Source organism: Falco biarmicus, chromosome 19, assembly GCF_023638135.1.
Source record: "Falco biarmicus isolate bFalBia1 chromosome 19, bFalBia1.pri, whole genome shotgun sequence".
Lineage (NCBI taxonomy): Eukaryota > Metazoa > Chordata > Aves > Falconiformes > Falconidae > Falco > Falco biarmicus.
This window is the reverse complement of record NC_079306.1, coordinates 3,335,527-3,351,104: the sequence shown is the minus strand read 5'-3', so window position 1 is coordinate 3,351,104 and position 15,578 is coordinate 3,335,527. Positions and strand designations below refer to the sequence as shown.

Here is a 15,578-nt window from a genome sequence, read left to right as displayed (position 1 = left end):
AACCTTTGGAATTGTTCAGCCTTGCTCGTTTTATTTCATTAAATGAGGGGGAAAACCCGGGGTGCGGAGCAGGGTGGGCTCTGCCACGGGGGTTTGAAGGGGGGGGATGGTTTGTTCTGGTATCAGCCCACCCCGGGGGCTGCCAGCTCGCGCTGCCTGCGGGGGCGGGACGGACGAAGCGACACACCTCCCCCCCCCCCCCCCCCCCCCCCTCCCTCCTGCGCCCCCGACCCGCATTTTTAACGCTTTTTGGGGTTGGGTTTTTTTTTGGAGCGTGGGGCAGCAGCGCCGCCTCTGGCCTGAAGGCGGCGCCCTTCCCCGCATGTGCACTGCGCGGGGGCGGGTTCCCCGCGCCACCACCAATGGGAGCGGCGCGGCGCGGGGGCGGCGGCCAATGGGAGGAGGCGGCGGCGGGGCTGGGCGAGCGGTTGGAGATGGCGGCGGCGCGCAGCGGCGCTGAGGAGGAGGAGGCGGGCGGCGGGGGACCCTGATGGCGGCCCCGAACAGCCGGGCCGGGCTCAGGTGTTCGGAGCCGTGGTGGACACTCCTGGAGAAGCTGGTGGCGGCCGGGAGGTGCGGCGCGGGCAGGGGGCCTGAGGGGCACGTGGGGCCTGAACGGGCAGGGAGCCTGAGGGGCGGGGGCCTAGGCCTGAAGAGGGGGGCTGAGGGGCGGGGGGGCCTAGGCCTGAGGCGGGGGGGAGCTGAGGGGCAGGGGGGCTGAGGGGCGGGGGGCCTAGGCCTGAGGCGGGGGGAGCTGAGGGGCAGGGGGGCTGAGGGGCGGGGGGCTAGGCCTGAGGCGGGGGGAGCTGAGGGGCAGGGGGGCTGAGGGGCGGGAGGCCTAGGCCCGAGGAGGGGGGGCTGAGGGGCGGGGGGCCTAGGCCCCAGGCGGGGGGCTGAGGGGCAGACGGGCCGCCGGGGGCCGTGGAGCGACCTAGGCTTGAGGCACGGGGTCTGGAGGGGACCTGAGGGACTGGGGGCCGCCGGGAGGGGGCAGCTGAGGGGCAGGGGGCCTAGGCCTGAGGCATGGGGGAGCTGAGGGGCAGGGGGCCTAGGCCTGAGGCATGGGGGAGCTGAGGGCAGGGGGCCTAGGCCTGAGGCATGGGGGGGCGGAGGGGCCTGGCTGTGACGCCGTGCCCCCTCCCACCGCTTTTTGCAGCTACCAGAGGTTTGCCAAGTGCTACCGCTGCTTCTACCAGCTGCAGCCCCAGGTGACCCAGAGCATCTACGATCAGTTCATCGCCCAGCTGCAGGCCTCTGTCAAGGTGAGGGGGAAGGGGGGGAGGGGCCTGCCTTCGGAGGGGCTGCGGGCCCTTGCTGCAGCAGCCCTGGAAGGGTAGCAGCTACATTTCCCAATGGCAGAACCAGGCAGCGAAGACTGCTCCCTAGAGGCTCTTCCAGACCTCTTTGTCTTCCCCGGATAATGCTGTAGAATTACAGAATCGTTTAGATTGGAAAAAACCCTTAAAATCATCGAGTCCAACTGTTAACCTCACGCTGCTGACTCCACCCGCCACGTTACACATCTTCTAAATGCTTTCAGGGATGCTGACTCCGACACCTGGTGATTCCTAGGATGTCGCCTTCATCCAGGGGAAAGCGAAGGGCTCACAAGAGCGATGCCCCTGTCAGTTCAGTTTGGGTCCTGCTGAATCCCTGTGCTGTCCTTCCTTCGCAGGAGGAGATCCAGGAGGTAAAGAACGAAGGGAATCTCGACGCGCTCTTTAATTCCCTGGATAAGATCGTGGAGGAGGCAAAGAACAAGGAAGAGCCTGCATGGTATGGATAGTCTTGCAGAAGGCAGTCAGGGGAGCGTGCGTGTGTGTGTGGAGGCGTGTTTCCTTCGAAAGTCAGTTCCTGTGTGATGTTTGGGTCGCGGTGACGTGTCCCGTAGGCCTTGTGCTGCAAGGGAATTCTTTAAACCTCAGGTATCTTAACAGCGATGTCATTGAGCCTAAAACATCCAAAAATAAGTTTTCTCTGTGCTTCCCTAGGTCACGTATCTATGCTTCCTCAGCGCAAGGAGGATGTTAGTGGTGCTGAGGCTGGAGGGGGGCGGGAAGCTCAGTTCTGAATAATTCAGAAGGCTGATGGAGTGGTTTAGGCACAGCTGCTGTTCGGAAAGCACAGCTGACGTCAGTGCATCCTGTTGGGGTGCCCTGCTTGGACTCAGCAGGTGCTGGGGGTCGTATGCGCTGCCTTTTCTTCGCCCTAAAGGCAGCCTGGGTCTTTTAATCAAAAGCATCATTGTGATTTCTTGTTGCTGGGTTTGGGGAGGTTAATGACATCCTGCTGCCTCCAGGCCTCAGCTAAGGGCAGAGTTTTGGGAAGGACTCGTCCCGTTCCGTCCCATCCCGTGTGGCTCTGCAGCGGGGTGCCCATTAGACGCACGCGTTGTAGCTGTCCTCAAAGTGGGAATGTAAATCGCTGCGGTCGGCCAGCCGATACGTTGTGGCAGCAACTCGGCTTCTATTTAAGCTGCATGAGACTAATTCCTGCGCGAGGCTCTTGCTCTCTGGTTGCTTCACGTCCCGGTTTGTTCCCAGGCGTCCCAGCGGGATCCCGGAAGAGGACATTTGCAGCGTTGTGGTGCCGTACCTCCTTAAGCACAGGTTGTACTTGCAGAAAGTCCTAAAGGCGAAGGAGGAAGAGAACAGAAGGTGGCAGAATCTGTGCTTGCGGGGAGGGATAGGATTGCAGAGCTGCAGCAGCTGATACAAGCTCGCAAACATGCCTGCAGGTAAAAATAACAAAGAAACAAATTAAACCCCCTTCTCTGTGCAGCATCAGCCTGAAAGAAGCGCGGTTCTGGGGCTCGGCTGCCCAAGGGCTGCGCTATATTTAAGCTCTCCGCTTATCGAGGGCCTCACCGGGAGCCGAGTGTTGCTGAAACTGCCCTGGGAGGCCCGGGCATTCTCACTGGAGGTCTCAGATGTTTTTCCCTGTGTGCTGGGGGGATATTTCGGTGGGTGAGCGCGTGAGATTAGCGGGTTGTATTCCGTACGTGCGGGGGGCGGCGGTGTATATGGCACTCTGCTATCGGCCTGCTTCGTGTCCTCAGCGCTGGCATCTGTGGAGAAGACACTTTTGCTGAGCTCAGTGGTGGCTGTTTGCCTTCCAGGCAATTAGTAAAGAGCAACGAGAACTCGTCATGACGTTCAAGGAGCCCCAGTGAGGAGCCGGGAGACTCTCCACGTTTCGCAGAGGATCCTCTCCGCAGCGCTGACGAAGCTGGGAAGCGGGACTGTGCGTGGCGTATACAAACCACACAAACTCCTGGTTGTCTCCCCGAGCCAGCAGACACTTGTGGACTGGAAAGCTGCTGGACTTGCGCAATTTGATCCAAGTTTGTGAAGAAATAAAAATGGAAATAGATTTCAACTTCCTATTCCCTGCTCAGCTCGACAGGGACAGAACCCCCCAGATCTGACAGCCTGCACGCTCACCTGCTGCCTGAGGTGTGATCCTGGCTTCCTGAAGCCAGTTTTGTGGCCGTGATGCTATTTCAGACGAGCATTAGAGAAAAATGGGTGCCTGGCTGGAGCGAGGAGCCCCGCAGCCGTAGCCCACCGAGTGCTCCCGTGGCATTTGCTGCATCCGACTCCTGAGCTGCGTTTTTGTTCAGTGTCTTTAAACAATTTTTTTTTTTTTTTTGGTCAGTTTTGTTCCATATCTTTAAACAATTGTGACCCATCAGAACAAACGAGTCGGCAGCTGCTTTATCACGCCAAGTGCCTCGTTGCCTTTATTCTTTTTTTTTTTTTTTTCCCTTAGTTGTTTTCCACCCCCAGCAGTTCCACGCCGAGGGCGCTTCGCTGAGGACTGCACTGCGAAGGATCCGCGGGTGTGCCGTCCGCAGGGTGGAATGGCCCTGCCTCAGCTCTGTGGGCTCCTGGCACAGGGGTTTCATGTTTTCCCCGTGAAAGCTCTGTATTGACTCCTGGAACCAAACTGGGTTTGATTTTACCTGGGTGGAGTTGTTCTTTATGGAATTTTGCCCGCCAGGGAAGAGGGGCTGGCTGGGGCCGGCCTGGCAGGGCCCTGGTGGAGCCCTGCAAGCGACGCACGGCTTCAAAACGAAGAAGAGATCGTTCCTCTGGGCTGGGCAGATAGTGGGAGCCTTCCCCAGCCTGCCAGGGCCCGAGTGCGGGTGTTTCCACCAGAAACCAGATCTGCCGAGGTCACCTGCCGCCCTCCTTGCCTGCCAGTACACGCCATCCCGAGGAAGAGGCTGTGCCCCCTGTGCTGGGGCCGTCCAAAATCTGGGAACAACGGTGGCAATTTCCACCCAGCACCAGCCTCTGTTTTTGATTAGAGGCAGCCAGAGCCTGTGATTGACTGACTTAGGCATATTTTCCTTCTGTCGTAAACAAGCCTTCCCTCGCTGCATTATAATCTAAATAAATCGGAGCTGTTGTTCCCCCGCTCTTGGCTCCCGCTGCCTGCGCTTGGCCCGCGTACTCTGTAGTTCGTGGGTTTGTTTGACAAAGGTTCTGGCTTCAGCATTTCTCTCCTCCTCCCCCCGCAAAGCCTCCGGTTCCGCTTTTCAAGACAGGGCTGGGATTTATAGGATCTCCAAAGTCTGGAAAGCGGTCAGGAGCCCAAAGAGGAATGTCGCCCCAGGCGGCCCCGGGAGCTCCCACCCGCTCGGAGGAGCAAACTCTGGAGGAGGGGGAGCGCCCTGAGCCCTGCGGGGGTCCTGGGGAGAGAAAGGGTGGGATGAGCAGGAGGTTCTGCTTCACCTGCTCCGCTCCCCTTTGCCGCAGCTGCCAGCCCCCGCTGGGGGTTTTGGGACCCCCCCGCTGGGGGTTTTGGGACCATCGTTGGGGGTTTTGGGAGGCACAGCCCGGGGCCGCAGCTCTCCCACGGCGTTTCCCACCAGGAGCAGCGGTGGTGGAAGGGGCACATGCTGGTGTGTCCCACCCCCCCCCGGCCAACAGGCTCCCCCCGGCCCTGCGTGGAGAGGAAAACCCCCGCGGGGTTCTACCAGCAGGGCACCACCCCTGCTGGGATCCAGCAGCAGGAACTGGGACAGACCAGTGGGTGACTGGGGAGTCCAGCCAGGAGTCCCATCAGCACCCCATCTCCCATCCCAGTTTGGGACTGGGGGGGACTGGGTGCTGCCAGGCCCCACCACCCATAAACCCCCACCAGTCTGGGGTGGCGTTTCCCTCCCCTGGTGGCTGGGGGGAACCAAGTTCATCCCAAACCACAATTGCTGCCTGCGCTGGCGGCTCCCGGCCCGGCGGATGTGCTGGAAATATCCGTGGCGGGGCCGCGGGGCCCCTCCCGGGCGGGCGCAGCACCCTATAAAGCCGCTCGGGGCTCGGGGGGCTGCACCCAGCCCAGCGCCCGTGCAGGGAGGCAGCATGAAGCCCCTCGTCCTGCTGAGCCTCCTGGCTCTCCTCGCCCTCGGCCTCTGCCGCAGAGGTGGGGGGGGGGGGGGACCAAAGTGGGGGGGCTGGGGGCTGGGGGCTTGGGGTGGGGGGTGGGGAGAGAATTGCTGAGCCTTGGGGGGGGGAGGGGCGAGGGGGACAGGGCTCTCTCTGCTGGGTTGGGGGGCTTGGGTGGGATGAGACCCCCAGAGGAGGAGCGGGGAGGGGGTGCAGGGCCTTGCTGAGCCCCCCGCCCGCCCCCCCCCCCCATCATCCCGCAGCTGCTGAGCGCTCCATCAGCGCCGATGACTCGCCCAGCTCCGAAGGTGAGTGTCTGCGGCCGGATTTGTCCCTGCTGCCCTGGGGACCGGGATGGGGGGGTCCCAGCCCACGCCCACCCCCGACCCTCTGCTCTGTCCCCGCAGCCTTCATCTCCAAACGCGCCAGCGCCGCGGTGGTGCGCAGACACAAGCGGAATTACGTCTATGACAGGTAGCGCTTGACCCCCGGCATGCTGGGGACTGTGTCCCTCCCCGGGTGACACCGAGGGAGCCACACGGTCCCCAGCCAGCCCACACGGTACAATCCTGGTTTGGGGCAGGGACCCTTCCCCAGGAGCTTCCAGCCCCTCCGTGGGGCTGGGGACCCTCCGGCATCCCCCATCTGTTCACCAGCAGCGTCTATGGCGTCGTGCGGGACCCGCTGGAGGCCAAGCGCGAGGTGTGCGAGTTCAACCCTGACTGCGACGAGCTGGCGGACCACATCGGCTTCCAGGCTGCGTACCAGCGCTTCTACGGCCCCGTCTAGCCCCCCGCCGCCCCCCCGGTGCCAGAGCTGAGCGCCCCCACCTCCCCCCGCAGCCACACCCCCCCCCTTGGCATCCCTTCCCGTTAACCGTGCAAAGAAATAAACGCACAAACGGTGTCACCTGTCACCGGCTCCTTCCTCAGCCGAGGGGGTGGGATGGGTGGGAGGCCGCAGCGGTAGGACCCCCACGAGGCTGCACCCCTCCCCCCGGGACCCCCCAGCTCACCCGGCAGAAGAGCGGGATGTTGTCGCAGAGGAAGGGGTACACGAACGCCGCCGTCCGCAGCACCTTGCGCAGCCGGGGATGCTCCAGCTCAGGGAAGCTGCGAAGGGGGAACAGGGCAGGGGGGGGGACAGGACACAATGTGGACGTGTGCCCCCGTCAGCCCCCATGGCGAGGACCCAACAGGCACCTTGGCTTTGGGCCAGACCCTGGGACCCCTCCAGAGACACTCTGCAGGACCCCAAAGCTGAGGAGGAGGAGGAACCCGCCAGCCCCAGTTCCCATCCAGCTGTGGTGCTGGTGCTTCCACCCCAAACGTACCGGGGTAGCAGGAGAGGCCGGTGCAGACAAAGGACTTAAAAGCAGCCGCGGGGACAAAGTAACGGTGCAAAACGGCGCTGAGCCAGGGGTCGGCATCACGTAGGCGCCATAGGCCAAGGCAGAGCCTGCAGGAGAACGCAGCGTGGGGCCAGCGGCTCCCTGGCCCTGCCATCACCCCCCCTCCCCCCCCCAGGGGCTCACCCAGCCCGTAGAGGCCGAGGGCTCCGCAGCGGCAGAAGTAGCCCAGCCGCAGAGGTTGCGTTACGCAGAAGCAGGGCATTGAACTTGCAGTTGGGGAAGGGTTTCCCCAGTGGGGAAATGAGGCACGGCACGTGGAAAGCAGCCCGGCAACACAAAGGGGGTCCTGAGCGTCCCCCACCCTGCCCCCAGCCCAAATCTCACTCAGTAGTTTAGAAGGGGGGGAAGAGGAAAAAGGACAGAAAAAAGGAAAACCACCCAAAAGTGGCTGGAGACACCCCCCACCCCCGCGCGGAGCGGGAGAGCTGGTGAGGGGCACCGGTGGGGTGGTGGGTGCTGCCGGGTGCCCCCTCTTCCAGCCACCCATGGAGCCCCCTCCCCGCCACCAAGGGCTGGGGGGGCTCGGACCCACCGCTGCCGCTCGCTGCCCTTCTCCTGGCCGCATTCCTGGCCCATGGCGGTGGAAGGTGGCCAGGGGGTCCCTCCCCAGAAGCTCCCCCCAAATCCCCCCCCCTGGATGCAAGACCCCTCACTGTGCACGGAGGGGCCCTTGTGTGAGGCTACCAGAAAGTGGCTCTGGGCACCCAACTTTAAATGCCACGAGCCCTTCAGCTGGGAGAGCTGGGGGGGGGGGGGGGGCAGAGCTAAGCGCCACGTCCATGGCGGGGACCCCCAGCAAACACCCACCTGGCTCCCCCGCAGGGTCCCTGCAAAATGAGACCTGGGAGATGTGGGGGAAAAGCAAAAAAAATTTGGGAAAAAATATCCCCAACTGACCTGGGAGCACCCCACGGGCACCCGGAGGCTGGAGGTGGCCGCGGTTCGGTCCACAGGAGCAAATGCCAGTGGAGACGATGCCCACACCAGTGGAGACGATGCCCACACCAGTGGAGATGATGCTCACACACCAGTGGAGATGATGCCCACGCCAGTGGAGACGATGCCCACGCCAGTGGAGACGATGCCGACACCAGTGGAGACGATGCCCACACCAGTGGAGACGATGCCCACGCCAGTGGAGATGATGCCCACGCCAGTGGAGATGATGCCCACACCAGTGGAGACGATGCCCACGCCAGTGGAGATGATGCCCACAAACCGCAGCTGGATGCAGCCACCACTCAGGAGGTGGAGGGTCGGGCCGGGAGCAGGATCGATGCTCCCGAATCCCCCATCTTTGGGGATTTATTTACCCCCGTGGGTGCTGGGCACAGCGTGGGGATCCCAGAATCCCAGGATCGAGCGGGTGCGGGGCTATGGGAAGCCGCGTTTCTCCGCCCGGCGGTGCCCGAAGGCTGGGGGGGGGGGTCTGGGGTCTCACCACCTGCCCACCAAGGGATCTGCTGGATCTAGGGAGGGCCCTGGTGCCACAAAGCCCCTCCAAAAAAACCTGCGTGAGGCACATCAGAGCCAGCGTGGGGGCAGGGAAATCCCATCTCCAAGCGGGGAGAAGTGGGAAGCGGAGGGGGAATGGTCGCTGAGTGGGGCTGGAGGGAGGGGGCTCCTGGGGCAGCCCCCCAAGCAGCAGGACCAGGAGCCCCAGCTCCCCGTCAGTTCCACGGTTTTATCCTATTTCCATTTTGTGGGAGCAACCCCCGCACCGAGGGGCAGCAAGACGGGGAGTTTGAGGGGGGGGGGGGGCAGGCAGGACGCCCCCCCAGCCCCCCGCCACGGCCGGGAAGGTTTGGCACAGCCCCCTGGAGCGGGCAGAGGCGCTGCCAGCCCCTCTGAGGGACAGAGGCGGCAGGGACAGGTCCCTTTGTGCCACGGCTGCGTTGGGACGCTGGGCACGTCTCGCCCCACGGGAAGAAGTCGCCCCACGGCTTGTTTCTCCCACTCGGACCGAAAGCCGGATTTGCCTTTTCCCCACCTTTTTCCAGGGACGCCACCAGCAAAGCCCGCTCTCCAGGGGTGGGGGCGGGGGTCTAGCAGGATGAGACCTTCCCAGTGCCGGCAGCCTCCGAAGAACTGGGGGAAGAGTCAATCCCATCGGTGCTGGCTCCGTGCTTTCCACCAGCAAAGCAAATCAAGGAGCGTTGATGGGGATGGAAGACTCCCCACCCCCCCGCCCCCCCCTTTTTCTCATCACCAGTGCCCGGCGTGGACCCCCCCGCAGCGCCCTGACCCCGAACCAAGCCTCTGAAAGGCACCCTGGGTCACCATTTCAAATTAACACATCTCTCATAACGTCTGCTTCCCGATTTCCCCCTTCGATGATTTTCCCCGAGAAACCGCCCGCGTTATTCGGGCTGATGCTGGGGTTGGGGATGCTCCTGCGGGCAGCGACGCCAGGAGTCCCGGCGAGGGGATGAACTTGAACTCATCCCGAGGCGCGAAGGCAGCCAGCAGAGGGGAAAGGAACCAAGGAAACGTTATTCCCGTTACCGGGATACGGACCCACCTTATCAAATCAAAACCGAACCAAGGTTATGCCTTCCTCCACTCCCGTCAACAGCCAAAGCGATTGGGAATGGCAAAGTTTTGGGGTTTGGTTTTGGTTTTTTTTCGGGTTGGTTTTTTTTTTTTTTTTCTGAAAAGCAAAATTTAGTCAAAGTGCACATTTGGGAGCAGACTGTCAAAAAAATCACAGAATAACTGAGGCTGGCAAAGACCTTTCGGATCGTCAAGCCCAAGCGCCCGTCTGCGGAGCCTGCGTAAGAGAAACGCGGGCTGGGCTGGGAATCACCACGAACCCGAGAGATAAAAACATCTCGTATTTTATTAAGCTAATCAATGTGTTCAGATCACAGTCAAGACACATGCCGTGAGAGCCCCCCCGAGCTCCTCCTCACCCCAGCTGGGCTCCAAGAGCCGCCCCCCCCGGCCCCCCCAGCCAGAGCTATCCAAGCACAAAATCCCAAAATCCCCAAAAAGTCCCCAGGCTGGGCTATTTTTTTTTTAAATATTTTTTTTTTGTGCTCCAACAGGAGGACGGAGGGAGAGATGATTGTCCCTCGCCTCGACCCAAGCGACCGTCCTCTCCCTGCCAGCAGACAGAGGCAGGGCTGGCGACACCGGGGTCCTGTGCCAACCCTCCTGCCCTTCTCGTAGCCGCCCTGTTTCCCCATCCCCCCCCCCCAAAAAAAAAAAAAAAATCCTATTTTCTGCCCTGGCCAGACTGGCTAGCTCCGCTGGACGTCAAGGAAATAAAAATAAAAAGAAACCCCAGATGCATGCGGAAATCCAAGGCGTTGCAGGCGGCAGCGAGCCGAGCAGGGATGGGAACAGAAGGAAATCGCTTGGCACAGCCCGAGAAACCACCGAGGCCACCAAGCCCGGGGTGCCCGTGCCCACCAGCCCCGGCAGGGGACAGCCCCCAGCCCCCGCGGGACCCCAGCGAGCCTCAACCACGGAGCCCACCCCACCGCCCCCCGAGAGCGCAACGGGGCAGCAACCGAAAGAAAAAAATCAACCCCAAGGACCGCGCGGACCCCAAGGACCACACAAAGCCCAAGGACCACGCGAAGCCCCAAGGACCACGCGACCCCCAAGGACCACACGAAGCCCAAGGACCACGCGACCCCCAAGGACCACACGAAGCCCCAAGGACCACACGAAGCCCCAAGGACCACAGGACCCCAAGGACCACGCGACCCCCGTTCCCCGCAACGCTTCTGGCCCACGGGCTCGCTTTGCTCCTTGCTCTCCTTCCCGCGCAGCGGGCCGTGCTGGGAGCCGGTACGGGAATGGCACCGGAGCGAGCAGCGGGGTGAGCTCTGGGGAACCTCCAGCCCCGGGAGCCACGGGCAGAGCGGCGGGCCAGGACCCACGGAGCCTCCCCACGGCCCTCCAAGCTGTCCGTAGCCCCCGAGGGCTGCTCAGCATCCCCAACCGACGCGACGAGCCAGGGAAACCCCGTCTGGCCGGGAAATCTGCTCGGGTGGGACGGGGAAGCGACGCACCGAGTTCCCTGTGGGGCAAACGGGCACCAGCCTTTGGACATCGCGGTTCCGTCTCAATTTATACCCAGGGAGGAGACTCCAACTCCTGGCAAGCGCCGAGACTGGGGCCAAGAAGCATTTTCCTTCCCCCCAACCTTAAAGACGTCAAGTCGCCGCCTGCCCTGAGGCCACTCTGGGGAGGGCGGGGGAGGGGGGGGGAAGCTGTGAAGTCTCCCACTTTTTCAGCTTCACGGATGTCTGATTGGGGATGTGCATCCAAAAAATAAAATTAAAAATAAAATAAAAATAAAAATCAGGTCCTCAGCTACAGTTGCGTGTTGTGGAGAGGAAGCAGGATGGCACAGGGATCTGCCAGGGATTTTTTTTTTTTTTTTTTTTTTTTTTTAAGAGGTTACAATCCCTCCAGCCCAGGAGGGACAGCAACTGTCCCACCTGGCTCAGAGGTGCAACAGTCCTGGAAGATGCCACCGGGCAGCCGAGACCCTCGGTTGAAGGGCCAAGGCCTCTTCCTCCTCTCCAGGTGTGCCAAACCTCAGGGCAACGTTCAAACCACCCCTCAGGAGCCCAAGGCTGTTACTATGGGATGGTTACGAGGGAAATAAGGCAACAGCGTCGCTGCTTTTTAGGAAGCACCCCCCTGATTTCACCCTGCGACCCCAAGTGGGCTCGCTGCAGCTCAGCACCGTCTGGGTACAGAAAGGGCAAGTTCATTTTACTTTCGTTCCTAAACTGCCTTCTGTCTCCAGCCCCAACAAGCCATCGGTCTGACGCAGTAGCCCACCCTCCGTGTCCCTGTGCCCCCTCCCCGGACGGCGACAGCACTGATGCTGAGCCCGCAGCACCCGGCGCTGAGCCCGCGGAGCTGTACGGACCGAGCCACGCGTGAGCCGTTATTTACACCGTGCTTTTTTTTTTTTTTTTTTTTCCCTCCCCTCGAGATCCAGCAAGGGAAGACAGTGGCCCAGAGCAAAGCTGAGGAATTCCTCCTCCAGCTCCTCGCTTTTTTGATTTCAGCCAAGCGCTGCGATTCCCTTTAACCACCCCGAAAGCACCAAGGGAACGACGCCGACGCCTCCCGGGACCGCAAACACAGCCAGGCTTTGTGGGGGGGGGGTGTGGGGCAGCCCTCCAGCAGGCTGCAGCCCCTTCCCCTGTGCTTTGCAGGAGGGAGGGGGATGCTTTTCTTAAGCAGCAGAAGGGGGAAAATAAAAATTAAAAATAAAAATTAAAAAAAAAAAAAAAAAAAAAAAAAAAGCACAATCCACCAGCTGTCTCCCATCCCACCGAGCCAGGCTTCCACCAAACAGGGGGTGAGCTGCGCCGTAAGCGGGCAGCACCCCCCCAGCCAGGGGCAGAAGGGGAGGGGGCTGCTCTCCACTTCACCACATCCTTCTGGCCAAGTCCCACAAGGTGATTCTCTCTTTTTTTTTTTTTTTTTCTTTCTGTTTTCTTCTCGCACCCCATCCAGCAAAAATAACGAGCTCGACAAACAAATGGCTTCCGCTAAAAACACTGGAGGAAAGAGCGACTGACAAGCCCCGCAGCCCACCCAAGGTCTCCGAGACCCCCCTCAGCTACGAGTCCGAGTCTTTGCCCTGCTGCTCCGCTTGCGTCGTTCCCTTGGCTTAGCCTAGAAAAGCACCACAAGTTTTGGGAGAAGCTGCAAAAAAGGAAAAAGGCTGTCGGGAAAAGCTGCCGCTATCCCTCTCCTCCCGCTCCGGCTGGAACTGGGAGCTCGGCCGTTCCGCTGCGCTACCAGGCTGCGTGCTGCAAAGGAACCGAAAGCGGGATAGAAATGAATCCTCCGCGACTTGTGCTGGGCTTTTCTTCGGGTTTTTTTTGGTGGTTTTTGTAGTTTTTACCTGCAAACAAGGAACGTCCTGCCACTCCAGTACAATGCACCGCGCTAGGAAGTCTGCACAGATCGTACGTTACTTGTCTCGCCGTATTTACGACCCTTTTGTAGCAGCTTCTGGCTGGCCCATGTGAAAAAAAACCACCTTAAATGTAGAAGACTAGCAGTGGGGTTTGGTTTTTTGGGGTTTTTTTTTTTTTGTTTTTTTGGTTTTTTACTTGCATAGCTGCTGTTAGTCCATGTGGATGGAGACAGCTGGAGTCCGTTGACACAGATGAACTGGGAAGAGGCCGTTCAGCCCATCTCCCATCGCTCTGCCGTCCCGGAGCGACCCGATGCTTCAATTCCAAACATCAGCGTGGGACAGGGGGGGCAGCCATGGGTTGGGAGGTGCCGTCGGGATCGGGGTGCCGTCGGGATCGAGGTTTGAAAGGTCCCTCACAGGTCACACGGGGAATGAAGCTTTTCCAGTAGCTGTCCAGGTAGCATCATCCCTTCTCTTTTTTTTTTTTTCCTTTTTTTTTTTGGGGCGGGGATGCAAAAAGCGCTGAACGGTTTTGTGAGCTCGGTCCTCCCGGGTAGCGGCAGTCACCTTCTGGCTGCCCCGGAGGGATGTGAGGAGGGGGGATGCGATCAAGTTCCGTCACCCTCTCTACAGCATGGCATAGCAGCAGGGGCGCGTTGGAAAAGCCAGAAGAGAGAATGGCTTTGAGATCCTCCTTCCTCCTCCACACCTCGTTGCAAGATTAAGAAGGGGGGGGGGGGGTGGGGGGGGGGTGGGGGAGAAACAAAAAAATAAAAATATATTTAAAAAAAAAAAAAAAAAAAAAAGAGGAGACATTTGGGTCCTTCTGAGGTTGTTTCAACCCCACACGGCTCTTCTCTCTCTTCCAGCAGCTCCGCGGGATTCCACCCCTGTTCTCCAGGGTCTAACGCAGGAAGGGACGAAGCGGGAGGGCTGGGGAAGGAGGAACAGATCCCAGATCCTTGTCACCTCTCGCAAGCAGCCCGGCCAAGCTCCCGTTGCTCGTGAAGCAGCTTGGAAGGAGAACAAGGGGGTGCACCGAGCCCACCGGGGCGCGTCGGACTGGCCAAGAGCCCTTTGCACTGAGCCCGTTCCACGGGGGACTGGGAAAGGAAATAAATATGCTTGTTCAAAGAAAAAAAAAATTATATTAAGAGCTTTCCCCCCCCTTGTTAAATAGCATAATTGTTTCCTTTTCTCTCTTGACACTGGAAGAGTATCCAGAACCCCAAAGAACTCCGCTTTTTTTTCTTTTTGAGTATTATTTATATATAAAAAACCTAAGGATTGAAAGGAAAAAAAAAAAAAAAAAAACCAAAACCCTAACCCTTGAAAAATAATTAATTCAAAGGAAGAAAAAAAAAAATAATAAAAAAAAAATCTGCTTTCCTGTCAACAGATTGCCAAACAAGAGCTAAACACTCTTTGGATCTTCTTTCCCAAGCTAGGAGGGCTCCGTTTCTGCTGCGCTGGTTTGGTTTCACGTCAGTCCAGTCCACTTGCTCCAGAGGCCGCCTGCCCATTTGAGATGACCAAGCAACAAGCTTCGGGAGGAATGGGGGGGGGGATGAAGGACTGCCCGTCTCTCGCCCACCTCTGCCGACTGGGAGAAGGGCAGAGCTCTGCCTCGGCCGTGCCGAGGTGCCTCTCTCTTCTCAGAGCACTTGGCGCCGTCGGAGATGTACAGCCGTCTGGTCAGGATACAGGTGGAGGGTTGTCTGTGTGCGTGCCCAAATGGGATTTTTTTTTTTTTTTAATTTTTTTTTTTTATTATTATTATTATTATTATTATTTTCTGGGTAGATATTTTTGTTATTGTTGCTGCTGGCTGCTGCTGCTTCTTCGTGTCTAAGTGTCGCCTGGATTTTTGTTTCCTTCGTTCAGACGCTGCACGTTCCGAGAGGGGGAGAGAAAGGTACACCAACCCGATGCCTTTCTGAACATCAGCCCATCTCTTTCCACTGCTTGTAGAACTCCAGAACATTTTTTATTTCTACACTGGCATTGGCGGCTGCCTGGATGGCAGACTGCAAGCAAACAGAGACAAAAGAAAGTGGGTTTTGGTGGTTTGTTTTTTTGTTTTTTTTTTCCCCTTGCCCTGTCGAGAAGGCTGCCCATCACGACTTGGAGATTCTCTGGCAGAGTTTTCCAGAGCTAAAACGTCCAAGTCTTTGGTCTAAAGTTGCCCTGGCACGAGAATGACTTCTCCCACCTCCCCCAGGGGTACTTGGCACCGCAAAAGCACAAGCAAACAAGGGGCCTTCAAAGAAACGGGAATCACGACTTGTAAAGTGAATTTGGGAAACCCAGGACACTTATTACCTAAGGCAGAAAATGTGGGGGGTTTTTAAGAAAAAAATTTCCTGCCAATCAATCGGATTTTAATCTTGCTAAGAAGCAGAAAGGTCCGGCTCAGCCGAAGAGCGACTGACCTGCATGGGCGCTGAGAACGTGCTGGGGTCCTCCAGCTGAAAGCCCGTGATGATGGTAACCATCCCCGTGGTGTCGTCCTCCCCGCTTCCTTGGGACACTGTCAGTTGTTTGCAGCTGTCCAGTATTTTATAGAGATTCCTGCCAAATAGACGCAAGGCGAGAGGGGAAAAGTCAGCAGGAAGACCCCTCGTCGGTGCAAACGCTTTCGTGCACGCTCAGGAGGACACGCTGCCCGTTGAGGGCTTTTCTGAGACCCTTCTTAGCACCAAGCGTTGGGTGCCGTGCCAGACACACTGATGGGTGCCCTCACGCTCTCGTTAGGGAATTTGATAATTACTCACTCACACAGAGCACCAAATGGAGCAAGCTGCACCTTGCTCTGCTAACACCTCCCCCCAGAGCCACCCGCCTGCTGGGAATAAGGCTCGGACATCTCCAGGCG

The 15,578-nt window shown here is 59.3% G+C and overlaps 3 protein-coding genes and 1 long non-coding RNA gene across 5 annotated transcripts in view; 2 read left to right on the top strand and 2 right to left on the bottom strand.

The window, feature by feature from the left end:
• Positions 1–403: 403 nt before the first annotated feature.
• PMF1 (polyamine modulated factor 1) lies at positions 404–4,423 on the top strand. The gene is given in 5 exon segments (XM_056322505.1): positions 404–573; positions 1,157–1,262; positions 1,676–1,776; positions 2,544–2,650; positions 2,653–4,423. Coding segments are annotated over 5 exon segments (486 nt in total). The 5' UTR covers positions 404–490; the 3' UTR covers positions 2,742–4,423.
• Positions 4,424–5,020: 597 nt separating this feature from the next.
• Positions 5,021–6,282, top strand: BGLAP (bone gamma-carboxyglutamate protein). 2 transcript variants are annotated; one of them, XM_056322428.1, is made up of 4 exons: positions 5,021–5,427; positions 5,654–5,698; positions 5,798–5,864; positions 6,050–6,282. In XM_056322428.1, exons 1-4 carry the CDS (start codon positions 5,247–5,249, stop codon positions 6,177–6,179), a joined length of 423 nt encoding a protein of 140 aa, XP_056178403.1. In that variant the 5' UTR covers positions 5,021–5,246; the 3' UTR covers positions 6,180–6,282. The 2 variants fall into 2 exon arrangements, with proteins under 2 accessions (XP_056178403.1, XP_056178402.1); XM_056322427.1 differs by having other exon boundaries at positions 5,155–5,427; positions 6,047–6,282.
• Positions 6,283–12,305: 6,023 nt separating this feature from the next.
• On the bottom strand, positions 12,306–13,442 carry LOC130141345 (uncharacterized). The gene is made up of 2 exons (XR_008819045.1): positions 12,686–13,442; positions 12,306–12,590 (listed from the first exon to the last, which is right to left on the bottom strand). It is a non-coding gene; the product is annotated as an uncharacterized LOC130141345 (long non-coding RNA).
• Positions 13,443–13,962: 520 nt separating this feature from the next.
• The window catches only part of SMG5 (SMG5 nonsense mediated mRNA decay factor), a 30,627-nt gene continuing 29,011 nt past the window's right edge, over positions 13,963–15,578 (bottom strand). Inside the window, exons 21-22 of the mRNA XM_056322259.1 lie at positions 15,136–15,274; positions 13,963–14,730 (exon numbers count right to left, since the gene is read on the bottom strand). Of these exons, the coding sequence (XP_056178234.1) occupies positions 14,647–14,730; positions 15,136–15,274 (223 nt within the window). The 3' untranslated portion in view covers positions 13,963–14,646. The remainder of the gene's footprint in view (positions 14,731–15,135; positions 15,275–15,578) is intronic.